At 49.8% G+C, this 13,625-nt stretch overlaps 1 protein-coding gene across 1 annotated transcript in view; it reads right to left on the bottom strand.

Annotated features, from left to right (window-relative positions):
* The window catches only part of LOC311226107 (uncharacterized protein), a 128,129-nt gene that overhangs the window by 25,680 nt on the left and 88,824 nt on the right, over nt 1-13,625 (bottom strand). The window contains exon 8 of the mRNA XM_084311482.1: nt 7,007-7,149. Coding sequence (XP_084167608.1) covers nt 7,007-7,149 — 143 coding nt within the window. The remainder of the gene's footprint in view (nt 1-7,006; nt 7,150-13,625) is intronic.

The raw sequence follows: 13,625 nt of genomic DNA, 5'->3' as shown, positions 1-13,625 counted from the left end.
TGGAAGAGAATGTGGCCCGAGAACGAGCCGGTGCTCAACGGGACGCAGCGCGCGACAGACAGCAGTCGCAACTAATAGAACAGCTGATCAGACGGACAACACCCTCTCCCTCCGCCAGAGGCTCCAGGAACTCGTCTAGACACACCTCCAGGGCGGCATCCCCTAGCCGAGTAAACAACCCTGAACTTGACCAACAGACGAGGTCTATACCCCCCACAGACCACCTCCCCCCACCGGTCCAAGCGAGACCTAGCAACCGGGAAGGAGCAGCATATCCTGTGGAGAGGCTAAACCAGAGACTACAAGCACTGGATGACCTAACTGAAGACGAAGAGGAAGAGGAGGAGAACCACGCCCGAAGACAGCACAGTACTCTACCGGACCAGGAGGTCCGGTACAGCCCAGGCTATACTCCCGCGGAGCTGCGCTACAGACCCCCGACTCTATACACGGGTGAGCACGACGCACGACCCGCACCGAGGAACAGCACCTGGACAAGCGGGCCATGGTACACTGCCAGTACCAGCCCATACCAAGGAGCGGGAGGAGACTCGCCTAGGAGGCCTCTCCCCCAACGCTCGCCGATGTATCCACAGTCAGCGTCATACATTGGCACGCCTATGGTACCCGACTTCACCCAAGAGAACCGGGCCCAGTATACAGAACTCCGCATGTGTCTGGAGACCATGTTGGTGGATGTATTGGATGAACGCCACAAATACGCCATCCTACTGAAGCACTTAAAGGTGCCCCGCGCACATAATATAGCGCTCGCCTACGCGACTTCCACCACCCCATACACAGCAGCGTTGGTAGCATTGGACCAGAGGTATGGGCGCATATGGGATTACGTGATCCAGGAGATCCGACACATCGACCGCTTACCCCCAGCAATAGACAATCGAGCACTGGACGACCTGTCCATCAGAGTGCAGTCCCTGGTAGGGATGTTGGGAGCGCAAAGAGAGAAGGGGAGGCATGAACTTTACGCCAACTCAAATGTGGAAAGGATTCTGGAGAAGCTGCCGCCCGCTCGTCAGGAGCGCTTTAGGCGGCAGAGGGACCACAGAGACCCGAATGGCCCCGAACCGAACCTCCTCGATCTAGCAGACTTCCTGGCGAGAGAAGTCAGCAGCCTACGGCTAGATACATTCGGACGGAGCACCCCTGGCTCCAGAGAAGGAACCAGACGACTAAATGATGGAAGAAGATCGGTGACCGTGATGCACCAATCGGAGTCAGTACCGAGCAGCAGGAGCCACAGTACCCCCTCCAGAACGGAGAAGTGGAAGATAGTGTGCCCCTACTGTGAGAAAGAACACTGGCTAGCGCAATGTGACTCCTTCCCCAAGCTGAACGCGGAGGAAGCAAGTCAATGGATAACGTCCAACAAGCGCTGCTTTCGCTGTGCGCGCTCACACATGGCAGCCGAATGCCGCTTAAAGAAAAGGTGCACCAAGTGCGATGGAGCCCATCTGGACATACTTCACGACAGTAACAGACGGCGCCCTTCACCCGCACCATCCAGCCGCAAAGCGAGCGTCATGTACATCGATCCCGCCAGCAGCAGTGGAGCCCGAGTACTCCTAAAAGTAGTGCGTGTGACACTAAGCTACCAGAATAAAGTCCTGGACACTTACGCCGTCCTCGATGACGGGTCAGAGAAGACCCTGCTGCTCGCCTCCGCTGCGGCCCAGCTAGGGCTGCGGGGAAGCGAAACCCAAATGACAATTCGGACAATAAGACGAGATTTGAAGACGATAAAGGGCTAGAATGTCTCATTCTCTATCGCAGCAAGCGGCCAGCCTGAGCGACGGTACCAGATTGCAGACGCTTTCACCAGCCAAGAAATAGGACTGTCGCGGTACACATACCCCGTCGCCAAGCTGATGGAGAAATATGCACATCTGCGCAAGTTACCGATCCCGCTCATAGACAATGCTATGCCGACCCTGTTGATAGGCTCCGACCATGCAGACCTCATTGTCCCGATAGACCGGGTTCATACCGGACCCCGAGGCTGTCCTGCAGCAGTCGAGACCCGTTTGGGATGGACTCTCCAAGGCCCGCTCGCCAAATCTCTCAACCGAAGTACAGCCACTAGATGTCTCCACTCCCGAGTCACAGAGGGAGAAACCGCACTCCTGCAACACGTAGAGCGGCTATGGACCTTGGAACAAATGCCCTTTAAGAACGGAAAGAAAGACATTCGCTCTAAAGATGACATTTACGCCATTCACCTCCTCGAGACAGGGACCAAGAGAGTCCCGGTCAACGGCGTGTTGAGATACGCCACGCCAGTCCTGCGGCGAGAAGGAATGCCTACTTTCCACGCCAAGACAGACGCCACAGAACGGTACCTGCTGAACACGGAGCGGCGCTTAGCCAAGAACCCCGCCCAAGAGAGTGTATACCGCGCTGAGATTGAGAAGCTCATCACAGCGGGACACGTCACAAAGATGGACATTACGGAGGCTGACCAGACCACTGAATCATGGTACGTGCCTCACCACAAGGTCCATCACAACGGTAAAGACCGCATAGTATTTAACTGCAGCTACCAGATCGGATCCCAAAATCTGAATAAAGAGTTACTGCCCGGTCCCACACTCGGCCCCTCCCTACTCGGCGTTCTACTCCGCTTCCGCCAGGAAAAGGTGGCCATCAGCGGGGACATTAAAGGAATGTTCCTGCAGGTGAGATTAGTAGAGGCGGACAAGCCCCTGTTACGGTTCCTATGGAGAGAGAAGCCAGGAGATGAGCACCCAGCCATCTACCAATGGGAAGTCCTCCCCTTCGGAACGACGTGCAGCCCCTGCTGTGCTACATTTGCACTACAGAAACATGTAGCAGAGGACCCAGCAGCGGACGAAGAGGTCCGACACAGCGTAAAGAACAGCTTCTACGTAGACAACTGTCTACAAAGCCTTTCAACCCAAGAAGAAGCCGAGGCTCTCCTGATTAAACTCCGCGCCTCATTGATCAAAGGCGGCTTTGATCTCAGGCAGTGGGCCAGCAGCGATCCGCAAGTACTGCGCAGCCTCTCCTCCGAGGACAAGGCAGCCAGCAGCGAGACCTGGATGGCTACAATCCCGGGAGAAGCCCAGGAGATGACCCTGGGATTGGTGTGGCGATTCAAAACAGATTCGCTTCACTACAGACACAAGCCCCCGACTACGGAGCAGGGAAGGCCGGCGGCGGCGCCGACCACCAGACGGAGTGTGTACACAACACTCGCCCGACAATATGACCCGCTAGGATGTATTCTACCGTACACCACAAGGGCAAAAATGATTGTACGAGCATTGTGGGACAAGGACCAGGGCTGGGATGACCCCATTCCCGCACACCTTGCATCCACCTGGAGAGAGTGGGAGATGGAGCTCCACTCACTCCCAGGCGTTAATATGCGCCGAAGCTACTTCCCACCCACGGTGAGGCCAGAGACATGTAAAATGGACTTACACGTCTTCAGTGACGCCTCAGAGGTCGCATACGGATCAGTAGCCTACTTGCGGGCCCAAGACCAGGGGGGAGAGATCTACACAGCATTTGTCCTCGCCCGCTCGAAAATAGCCCCACGCAAGCAACAATCTATCCCACGTCTAGAGCTCTGCGCAGCCCTAGCCGGAGCGCACCTAGCCACGCTCATCCAACGTGAGCTCACCATACCGGTGTCTAGAACAATCCTGTGGTCAGATTCCACGACGGTACTCGCCTGGATCAAATCGGACTCATGCAAGTACAAAGTCTTCGTGGGAGTCAGAGTCACCGAGATTCAAGACTTAACCGAAGAGTTAACCGGAGAAACAGAGTGGCGCTACGTTGATACAAAACAGAACCCAGCTGACGTCATCACCCGGGGGATGCCCCTGGATGACCTCACCCGTCGCAATGTCTACAGTGACGGCCCCGCATTCCTAAGACTCCCGGAAGGACAGTGGCCCATGCCTATCCCGAGGGAAGCAAGTCCAGAGGAGGTGGAAAATAAGAAGTCTGTGTTCTGTGGATTGAGCACCGTAGCCTCCACCGACCCTAACATAGACGATTGCACGTCCATAGAGAGTGCACAACAAAGAACATTCCTACGGTACCACCCGGAGTGCAAGTCCCCCGCTGATATGTCAGCAGCTAACTACGAGGAAGCAGAATTGCTTCTACTGCAGCGAGCCCAGAGAGACTCGTTCCCCGATGAATTGGCCTGTCTACAGGGAGGAAAGCCCGTCCCATCCGACAGCAGATTAATTCATCTGGCCCCCGAGAGCGACGCTCATACCCTCATCAGAGTGGGTGGTCGCCTACGCAGAGCCCCCAATCTACCGGATGACATTAAATACCCGATCGTATTGAACAGCCGACACAAGGTCACAGAGCTGATTATAAAGAAATACGGTGAGGATGTACATCACGCAGGAGCAACGACAGTCCTCACGGAGATTGAGGGAGTATTGAACTCTAAGCCCCTCGGCTACGTCTCCAGCGATGTGGCGGATATCGACCCAGTTACCCCCAACACACTCCTGATGGGGCGGCTAGATCCTGCATTACCCCAGACAATGTACCGGCCTGAAGAAGCGAACGGCCGACGAATGTGGAGGTACAGCCAAGTATTAGCCGACAAGTTTTGGAACAGTTTCCTACTGCACTACCTACCGTCTCTACATACCCGCCAGAAGTGGGTAAAGGAGAGAGACAATTTGACAGAAGGAACAGTCGTCATGATTATTGATCAATCACTGCCCAGAGCTATGTGGCCGGCCGGCCGCGTAAGCAAAGTGATCACCGGTGCCGACGGCAAGGTCCGAGCAGCTGAAGTGCTCGTCCAGGGTCGCACTTACACCCGTCCCGTGGCGAGGCTCATAGAACTACCTCGACTCCCAGACACAATCGATGATGACCATGACCCTACAACCCTATGACTTTGTGAAGTTGACTGACCCCTACAGCAAACCCTTATGTGTAAATAGACAACGCGATTAATCTGTCTCTGTTTAACTGATTAGGTCTGGGACCAATCAGGGGGTGGCTGTTGTGAAGGGCCAGATTAAACCGAATATATATATTTATTTATATATATATATTTAATTGTATTTGTATATTCTCTAATATTCCCTGATATCCCTTGTATATTCCTTGTACAATATGCATTGAATATCCATTCTAGCCTACTGAACATCCCATAATAGTCTCCATTCTACTATTGGTCGAGACCTTGGTGCCAGGCTGCCATACCCCTCAGACCCAGTTCAAACGTACCGCTCCACATGTACGAACAAGTCCTAGTTCCGCGTAGGAATCTGACTACCGCACCACTAATGGGACTATTTGTTCATAGTGCGTATATATACTGCGCTACTAAAGTAGGACTTTCTTTTCAGTCCAGTTTCTTACCCTCCAATAGAGTCACAGACGTAAAGCCTCCCCGCGACGCCACGTGTGGGAGTAAGGCCAAGTTCGCCTACCATCGGTATTAAGACATCGTGTATATTAATATTTGAATAGTCATATTTGGCACTATATCGTCGAGTTGGACGTAGTCTATTAAGCTAATAATAGTCTGTTAATATATAGTGCTTCGTGCGGTGAGAATACTACCGTAGTCAGTACCCCATCGTTTCGGGCAGAGAACTGGCTGCTTACCCAGGGTGGTTGACCCACGTGAAGCTGCACCCGAGGAGCCCCAGAGCCGACGAGCGAGTGGACCTGTATACCGGATTATTCTACCGACGACAGCCCGCCTTCCCAGGCACGGATTATGCTTTGTATACATTGATTATTCCATGGATAAAGACCCCCGACACTGCCGTGTGTTGGAACCCCCCCCCCTGGAGAGGACGCAAGGTGAGGAGACGCTCTGCAAGACGAGGTCGCTTCACGTCTCTCCTCCGTGGACCGGATGACGCCGGCCCACAAAGAGTCCACCTGCTTTCATCTGTGGTCCAAGGATCGCCGGCGCATTGAACGGCACTACAGTGGGTTCACCTGGGATACCCTTGGCCGGATGAGGCAGCCGGATTCTACCCCCCCCCCCCTTCCTACTCCTGTCGGCTTACAAGCGACCGGATTAACCCCCTCTAGTGTATCCAGTATATAATCATTAAAGTATCATTGCTGTTATTCCTTAAACTATTCCAGGTCGTATATGTACCACCTGCGCCTTCAGAGATTGGACATTCTCTATTGATATACCGACGAATACTCTTGCCATAAAAGTGCATACTAATTCCATTCATAAATGTGATTGATTTGATTAAGTGCTTGCTCTACACACCATCGCTGTGTAGAAATAAAGACCTATTTCTAATTCGTACATTTGTGTTGGATCCGTTTCATCTACGTGACAGTGTTCATCATAATATATTTATGCCGTGTACTGGGTGGCCGAATATTAAGTACAAAGGTAGTGGTAGTAAGTATCATATCTAGTAATACAGTCAGGGAATTGTACCCCTCAGTTACAATTACTATTGCACTTTGTTACATTTGTGCACTCTGGTTGGATGCCAAACCTCTTTCTGTTGTATTGTACTTGTGCTGTATGATGACAAATACATTAGAATCTAATCTAATGGTCTCTTCTTATGGTAATCAATGCTAAAGAAAAGAGGCATTTAGGCAATTTCAAGCTGAACCCATTATCGCTCCGTCACAAGGAGGCCATGTCTAGAGACGTCCCTAGAGAGCCCTGGCCACTTCATGATGTCACTCTCGAGGAGAACAGACCTCGATTAACTGCAAAAGCAAACTTCCTCGAATGTTTTCAACTGTAGTTGGCACAACTCAGGGAAAGTTAGGGAAAGTTAAGAGAAACGGTTGAGGAAACGGTGTCTGCAGTTCACTGGGCGACATCATCCATCTGCGTTTTTATGTCCTGCTTATCACGTGTCCTCCTCACAGCAGGACGATAGGATTCAGGTTTAAAGAAATCGCCAAAATGTCCCGTTAATGTTCGTGATATTCTCAGAGGTGTGGACCAAAAACAGCACCACGGACTCTTTTCACCCACCTGCATGTCGTCTTCTGCGAGGCTGTCCTCCTGTGAGGGCAGTCTCTGGATCTCAGTCTCTCCGGCGCCAATGGCTGGCTGGAACACAGACGTGCGGCGCTGGGGAACTTCGCCACCCTCTTCATCATCACTGGACAGCACGACTAGAACACCCACACAAACAACGCCATTAGGCCAGTTCCAAGCATCTGGTTGGCCTCTGGCCGTCAACTAGAACGCCTCTATAAAAAAACCCACCTCACCATCCACGGATTCCACGCCGACCTCCACAAACAGCACGTCTCCTCCTACCGTGATGCACTCCAAGCTGCCAAATCTGCCCACTACTCCACCATCATCAACAGCAGCAACCGCAACCCCCGGACCCTCTTCTCCACTGTCAAGAAACTCCTACAACCCCCGGACAATAACTCACTCTCCTCCCCTGACCTCTGCAACTCGTTTCTCCTCTTCTTCAATAATAAAGTATCTCTAATCAACAGCTCACTGACAGCCCGCATCGCCAATTCCCCCACCCTCGCCCCCCCCACCAACATTTTTCCCCCACCTGACTCCATCCCTCCCACCCCTTTTACTGCCTTCGCCCCAGTTGACTCCTCCTTCATCATGGACCTCATGACCACCTCCAAGACCACTACCTGCTCCCTTGACCCCCTACCCACTACTCTCACCAAAACCTGCCTCCCTGCTCTCATCCCCCACCTCACCACCCTTTTCAACCAGTCACTATCCCTAGGCCACGTCCCCTCCCCCTATAAACTCGCCGCTGTCACCCCTGTCCTCAAAAAACCCACTCTTGACTAGGGATGGGTACCTTTCACATTTGAACCGATACCGGTACCTGTGAATCAATACCGGTACCCAACGGTACCTTTTTTCGGTACTTTAGTCTCAAGAAATTTAATTTACCTACCTCAGTCGTAAAAAAAAGAAAAATCCAAACTTCAAATAACTACAATTTCGACAGTTTTCGGCTTGTCATTGCTCCGACTGCTTTGTTGTTGAATCAAGTCAAATCCTAGGTAAGCATATATTGTGCGTGTGAACGTTGACATGAAAATAAAAAAGTAAAACAATCAAAATAAAAGTAAAAATAAAAAATAAAAATTTTTTTTTAATTATTTTTTTCGTTTCTCACTTGATTCGATACTCTGTAGTACCGACATGTTTCGGTTCGGTGCCTCAAAAGTACCGAATTCGGTACCCATCCCTACTCTTGACCCATCCAGCCTCTCCAACTACCGCCCCATATCCAATCTTCCTTTTTTCTCAAAAACACTGGAACGTATTGCTGCCTCCCAACTCCACTCCCATCTCCAGTCCAACACCCTCTATGAACCCCTTCAGTCTGGCTTCCGTCCCGCTCACAGCACCGAAACTGCACTGGTTAAGGTCATCAACGACCTCCTCATCTCCGCTGACTCCGGTGCCCTCAACATCCTGATCCTACTCGATCTCAGTGCAGCCTTTGACACAGTGTGTCACTCCATCCTCCTCCAAAGGCTGCACCAACTGGGTGTTGAGGGCACAGCACTTGGCTGGTTCTCCTCCTACCTCACAGACGGACACCAATTCATCTCCCTCTCCGGCCACACCTCCTCCCCCTCCCCAGTCACACAGGGGGTCCCCCAAGGCTCAGTCCTTGGCCCCCTGCTCTTCATCTGCTACATTCTCCCCCTTGGTCACATCATCCGTAAATACCACCTCAACTTCCACTGTTACGCTGACGACACCCAAATCTACATCAGTACACAATCCCCCCACAGCCCACCCCTCAGTCACATCGAATCCTGCATCACCGAACTCCAAACTTGGATGACTCACAACTTCCTCAAACTGAACAGTGACAAGACTGAACTTCTCATCATTGGCACAAAAACCACCCTCACCAGATCCGGACCCATCACACTCACCATCAACGACTCCACCATCACCCCCTCCCCCCTAGTCCGCAACCTTGGTGTCCTCCTTGACCCCACCCTCTCATTTGACCCCCACGTCCGCTCCATCGTAAAAATATCCTACTTTCACCTCCGCAACATAGCAAAAATCCGTCACTGCCTCTCCCCCCCCGCTGCTGAATCCCTCATTCACGCCTTCATCTCCTCCCGCCTGGACTACTGCAACTCCCTCCTCACTGGTATCACCTCCCGCTCCCTCCATAAACTGCAAATGGTCCAAAATTCAGCCGCCCGCCTCCTCACTAACACCCGGTCCCGCGAACACATCACTCCTGTCCTCCACTCCCTCCACTGGCTCCTGATCAAATACAGCATTAACTTTAAAACACTACTCCTCACCTTCAATGCCGTCCACAGCCTGGCCCCCCCCTACCTGACTGATCTCCTTCTGCCCTACCGCCCCACCCGTTCCCTCCGGTCCTCCTCCACTGCCTCCCTCACTGTCCCGACATCCAAGCTTAAAAACTTCGGAGATCGGGCCTTCTCTCGCACTGCACCCCGACTCTGGAACTCCCTCCCCAGTCCATCAGAGACTCCCCTACACTCTCCACCTTCAAAGCTCGCCTCAAAACCCACCTGTTCTCCCTTGCCTTCAACCCCCCCCACCCCTAAACCCCCCCCTCCCCTCCAACCTGATTGATGTCTGTCTCCAGTCTTTTTTGTGCTATCAGGCTGTCTCCCCTGTTCCCCCCATGGTCTCATGATCCTTTTGTTTTTGTTTCTTTGCTTTCTTTGTTGTTTTTGTTTTTGTTTCTTTGCTTTCGTTTCTTTGTTTGTACTCCTGCTCCCGACTACTGTCAGCGACTTCGGGTTATTGAGAAGCGCTATATAAATTAAATGAATTATTATTAATTATTATTATTATTATACAGCGTCGGATCGTTAAGAAGAGAACCGTGTGTACGGCTATGTTAGAGCAAGCGTGAGCTGTAATGCTTTGAAGGAGAGCCAAGGACCTGGGATGGGAACTGATGCGATTTTACGATGATACCGATGCCATTGTTGATTCTGCTTATCGGTTCGATTCTTTATTGATTCCTTACTGTAGTCGTAGAGCTAGCTGTAGCAACAGTCCGTCTGTCATCATCTAAAATGGATGAAATAATGAGAATATTTCTACAGCATTCATTTTCATTTAGGTTGTCTTAGTCAAAGAAAACATTTGCTAAGTCTCTGAACGCTCTCCCAGTGAAACTCCAAGCAGTCAGGTGAAAAGAAACGTCTGGCGACTCCACATGTATCGGAGGAGGGATGTGGTAGTTCTACACCCTCCGCAGACAGACAGTCGAGTAGCGCAACGACCAGGAGGGAATTGGCATAATGACAAAAATTGGGGGATGGGATAAAGCATGAAAAGGGCCAAAAGATCTATTTACATTTAGTCATTTAGCTGACGCTTTTATCCAAAGCGACTTACAAGTTCTGAACGACAAGTCATCAGGAAGGGCACAACTCGACTTCCGGTTTGACCGCGGAAGAACATGGCTGCTTAACTCGCGAGCTCCCCGACAGCAAAATGATTTAGCCCCGGGAAACATTTATTAACAACACCAGGGTATATATTTAATAGGGATGACAGAAGGGGCTATCACGAGACGTAGGGCGACCACGATTACAACTGAAAAGGACGACGGAATGGCAGAGAATGACGAAGTAACGGGAGGAAAAGATGGCGACGATGACTGTGAACAAGAAGCCACGCTGTTGAACATATACAACGAGCTCAAAGACTTCAGAAAAGACAATGAGCGTCAGTTTCGGGAGATAAGGAATGACATGAACAAAATGAACGACAGGCTCGGTGAAACGGAGGGGAGAATCGGAGAAAATGAAAATGTGCTTGATGCGGCGACGGTTTTAATAAAAAAACTGATACAGAGGCAGGCCGACATGGAGGCTAAACTGCTCGACCAAGAGGGCAGAACGAGGAGAGAGAACCTGCGGGTGTATGGTATCCCGGAGGAGAAAGAGGGAAAAGACATGCATGGATTTCTAGACGGCTTGTTTAAGGACGCACTCGGACTGCCTCATGACATGGACCTTCGTATCGAACAAGCACACCGGGCACTGGCCCCAAGGCCTAACAACCCACAGCTGAAGCCACGGTCAATCGTGGTTAAGTTTGGGAGTTACAAAATGAAGGAAGAGATAATACGCCGAACATGGCAGAAGAAGAACGTCTCATGTGGCAACGATCGCTTCTATGTCGACCATGACTTCCCCACTGAAATACTGAAGAAGCGAGGAGAATATGCCGAGGCCAAGAGAATAATGAAGGAGAAGAATCTCAAGTTCCAGACACCGTATCCAGCGAAGATGAGGGTATTCTACGAGGATGGCACCCGCCTGTACCAGAGCGCGGCGGAGGCGACGGCGGATATGGCAAAACGTGGATTCAAGATCACCGTGGTGAACCCGACTACCGACCCGGACCGAGAGGAGATAATGCGGCTGTCTACCTGGCAGACAGTGGGAAGAAAACGGGGACCGGGGAACGACATGCAGGCGACGGGGACTGAACGCCCCACACAGCAGGGCAATGGTCATCACGGATACCGGGAGAAACTACAGGGATTCAGACGGGGACAGTCGGAGGCGGACAATTGAGATAAAGTTCATGAAGCGCATGGATACAGATAAGTCACGGGGGCATCGTCATAGAATAAATAACATCACAAAATGCCAATATGTATATAAAAGAAAAGACAAAAAAAAATAAAAAAAAAGGGATTGAAAAATATATATATATATATATAAAAAAAAAATATGTGTAATGAGAATAGAGGGCAATAGATAGGAGAATATGATAAAACTGTGGGAGGGGAAATATCCCGGATGGATACAGGAAAAGTATAACGAAATGAACCACAGGCCATTATGGCTATGTCATAGAAGTTACAATATACCAATATATATCTGAGAGATATACAAATGTTAATTGTTGGAAACGTTACCGTTTTGTCAAGTTCAGTTGAATTGATCGCACTGTATATAGATTACAGTGTGAGCCATACGTTACATCAGGGTATACAAGATAGTAGGGGCACAGTTTTGGGCAACCTGCCTTGTGCCATATGCACTCCTCTGTTAGTCGAGGGGGACCAAGGTGCATGGGTGAGTGTCGATCTGAGTACGACTGTTCTATCTGGGGTCATATCGAACGTAGCTTGGGTAAATGTGGGGGGGGGAAATGTATTTATGTTTTTTTTATATGTTCTTTTTTATTTCATTGTATGCTATACTATTGTATATATATCTTCACAGTCTCAGGCTGTGCACAGGGGAGATGCATTACGAGGAATATGGGGCTGATTAAAATAATATCGTGGAATATAGACGGATGTCATCATCCCATTAAGAGAAAAAAGATATTGACGTTCTTGAAACAAAAAAAGACAGATATCGCACTAATTCAGGAATCACACCTGGATGAGGAGGAGTCGGCCAAGCTTAAAAGGGATTGGGTGGGACAAATATACTATAGTACGTTCTCTTCTAGGAAGAGGGGGGTGGCAATATTGGTGAGAAAAAACTTAGACCTAAAGGTGCACAATAGTTTCTCACATGATGAGGGAAGATGGGTTATACTGGATGCTGATTTAGAGGGACAGAGGACTACTTTAGCTAATATATATGCGCCCAACGGATCATCCTCAGACTTTTTCCATGAGGTATGTGAGGTGATCAGGAAAATAGGGAATAGCAACGTAATCATAGGGGGGGACTTCAACTTGGTTGGAAACACCTTAATGGACAGATCGTATCAACCCAGGACCGCTGACAACACAGGGAGACTGGCGGTTGGTGTTCTGATAGAGGAATTGGGTCTAGTGGATATTTGGAGGGTTATGAACCCACAAGAAAGAGACTACACGTTTTACTCTCACCCGCATTCCTCATACTCTAGAATAGATTATTTCCTGATCTCTAGCGCACTGGTAGAACAGGTGGCAAGTACTGGGATAGGGAACATTGTAATATCTGACCATGCTCCGGTTGATTTAGTGATCACATCCATGAAAGAAGGGCAACGATCTCGGAGATGGCGATTCAATAACCTGATGTTAAATGATGAAGGATCGTGTGCGTACATCAGAACTATATTTAAGGAATTTTGGGAACTTAATGAAGGGTCAATAGATGATAGTGGCATAATGTGGGACACATGTAAAGCTTACGAGAGGACGACTCATACAATACGGTGCGATACTAAAAAGGGCAGAGAAACAAAAAATGACAGCGTTAGATGAGGAAATTAAAATACTCTCGAAACAGCACAGTCAGAGACCAGACCCAGAAACGTGGAGAAACCTAAGCAAATCCAAATACGAATTGAACAACATATATCAAAAGAAGGCTGAATATGCGTTATTTAGGACCAACCAAAGATACTATGAACAAGGGGAGAGAGCGGGTAAAATACTAGCGAATCGGGTTAAACAAATGCATAATCAAAATATTATATCCTCGATTCGTAATAAAGATGACAAGATCATTACAGACAAAAAGGAAATTAATAATGTTTTCAGGTGCTTCTACCAGGACTTGTATACCCCACAGAAGGCGGTGGATCAGCTAAAAATGGACGCGTTCTTCGACAGAATAAAATTACCGTCATTATCGAAACAGGTAAAATCAATGGAGGGGGGGGGTCTCGA

The sequence above is a fragment of the Notolepis coatsorum genome (assembly GCF_963971535.1).
Source record: "Notolepis coatsorum genome assembly, chromosome: 3".
Taxonomy (NCBI): Eukaryota; Metazoa; Chordata; class Actinopteri; order Aulopiformes; family Paralepididae; genus Notolepis; species Notolepis coatsorum.
Note: the sequence above shows the minus strand (reverse complement) of the source record. Positions and strands in the feature narration are given on the sequence as shown.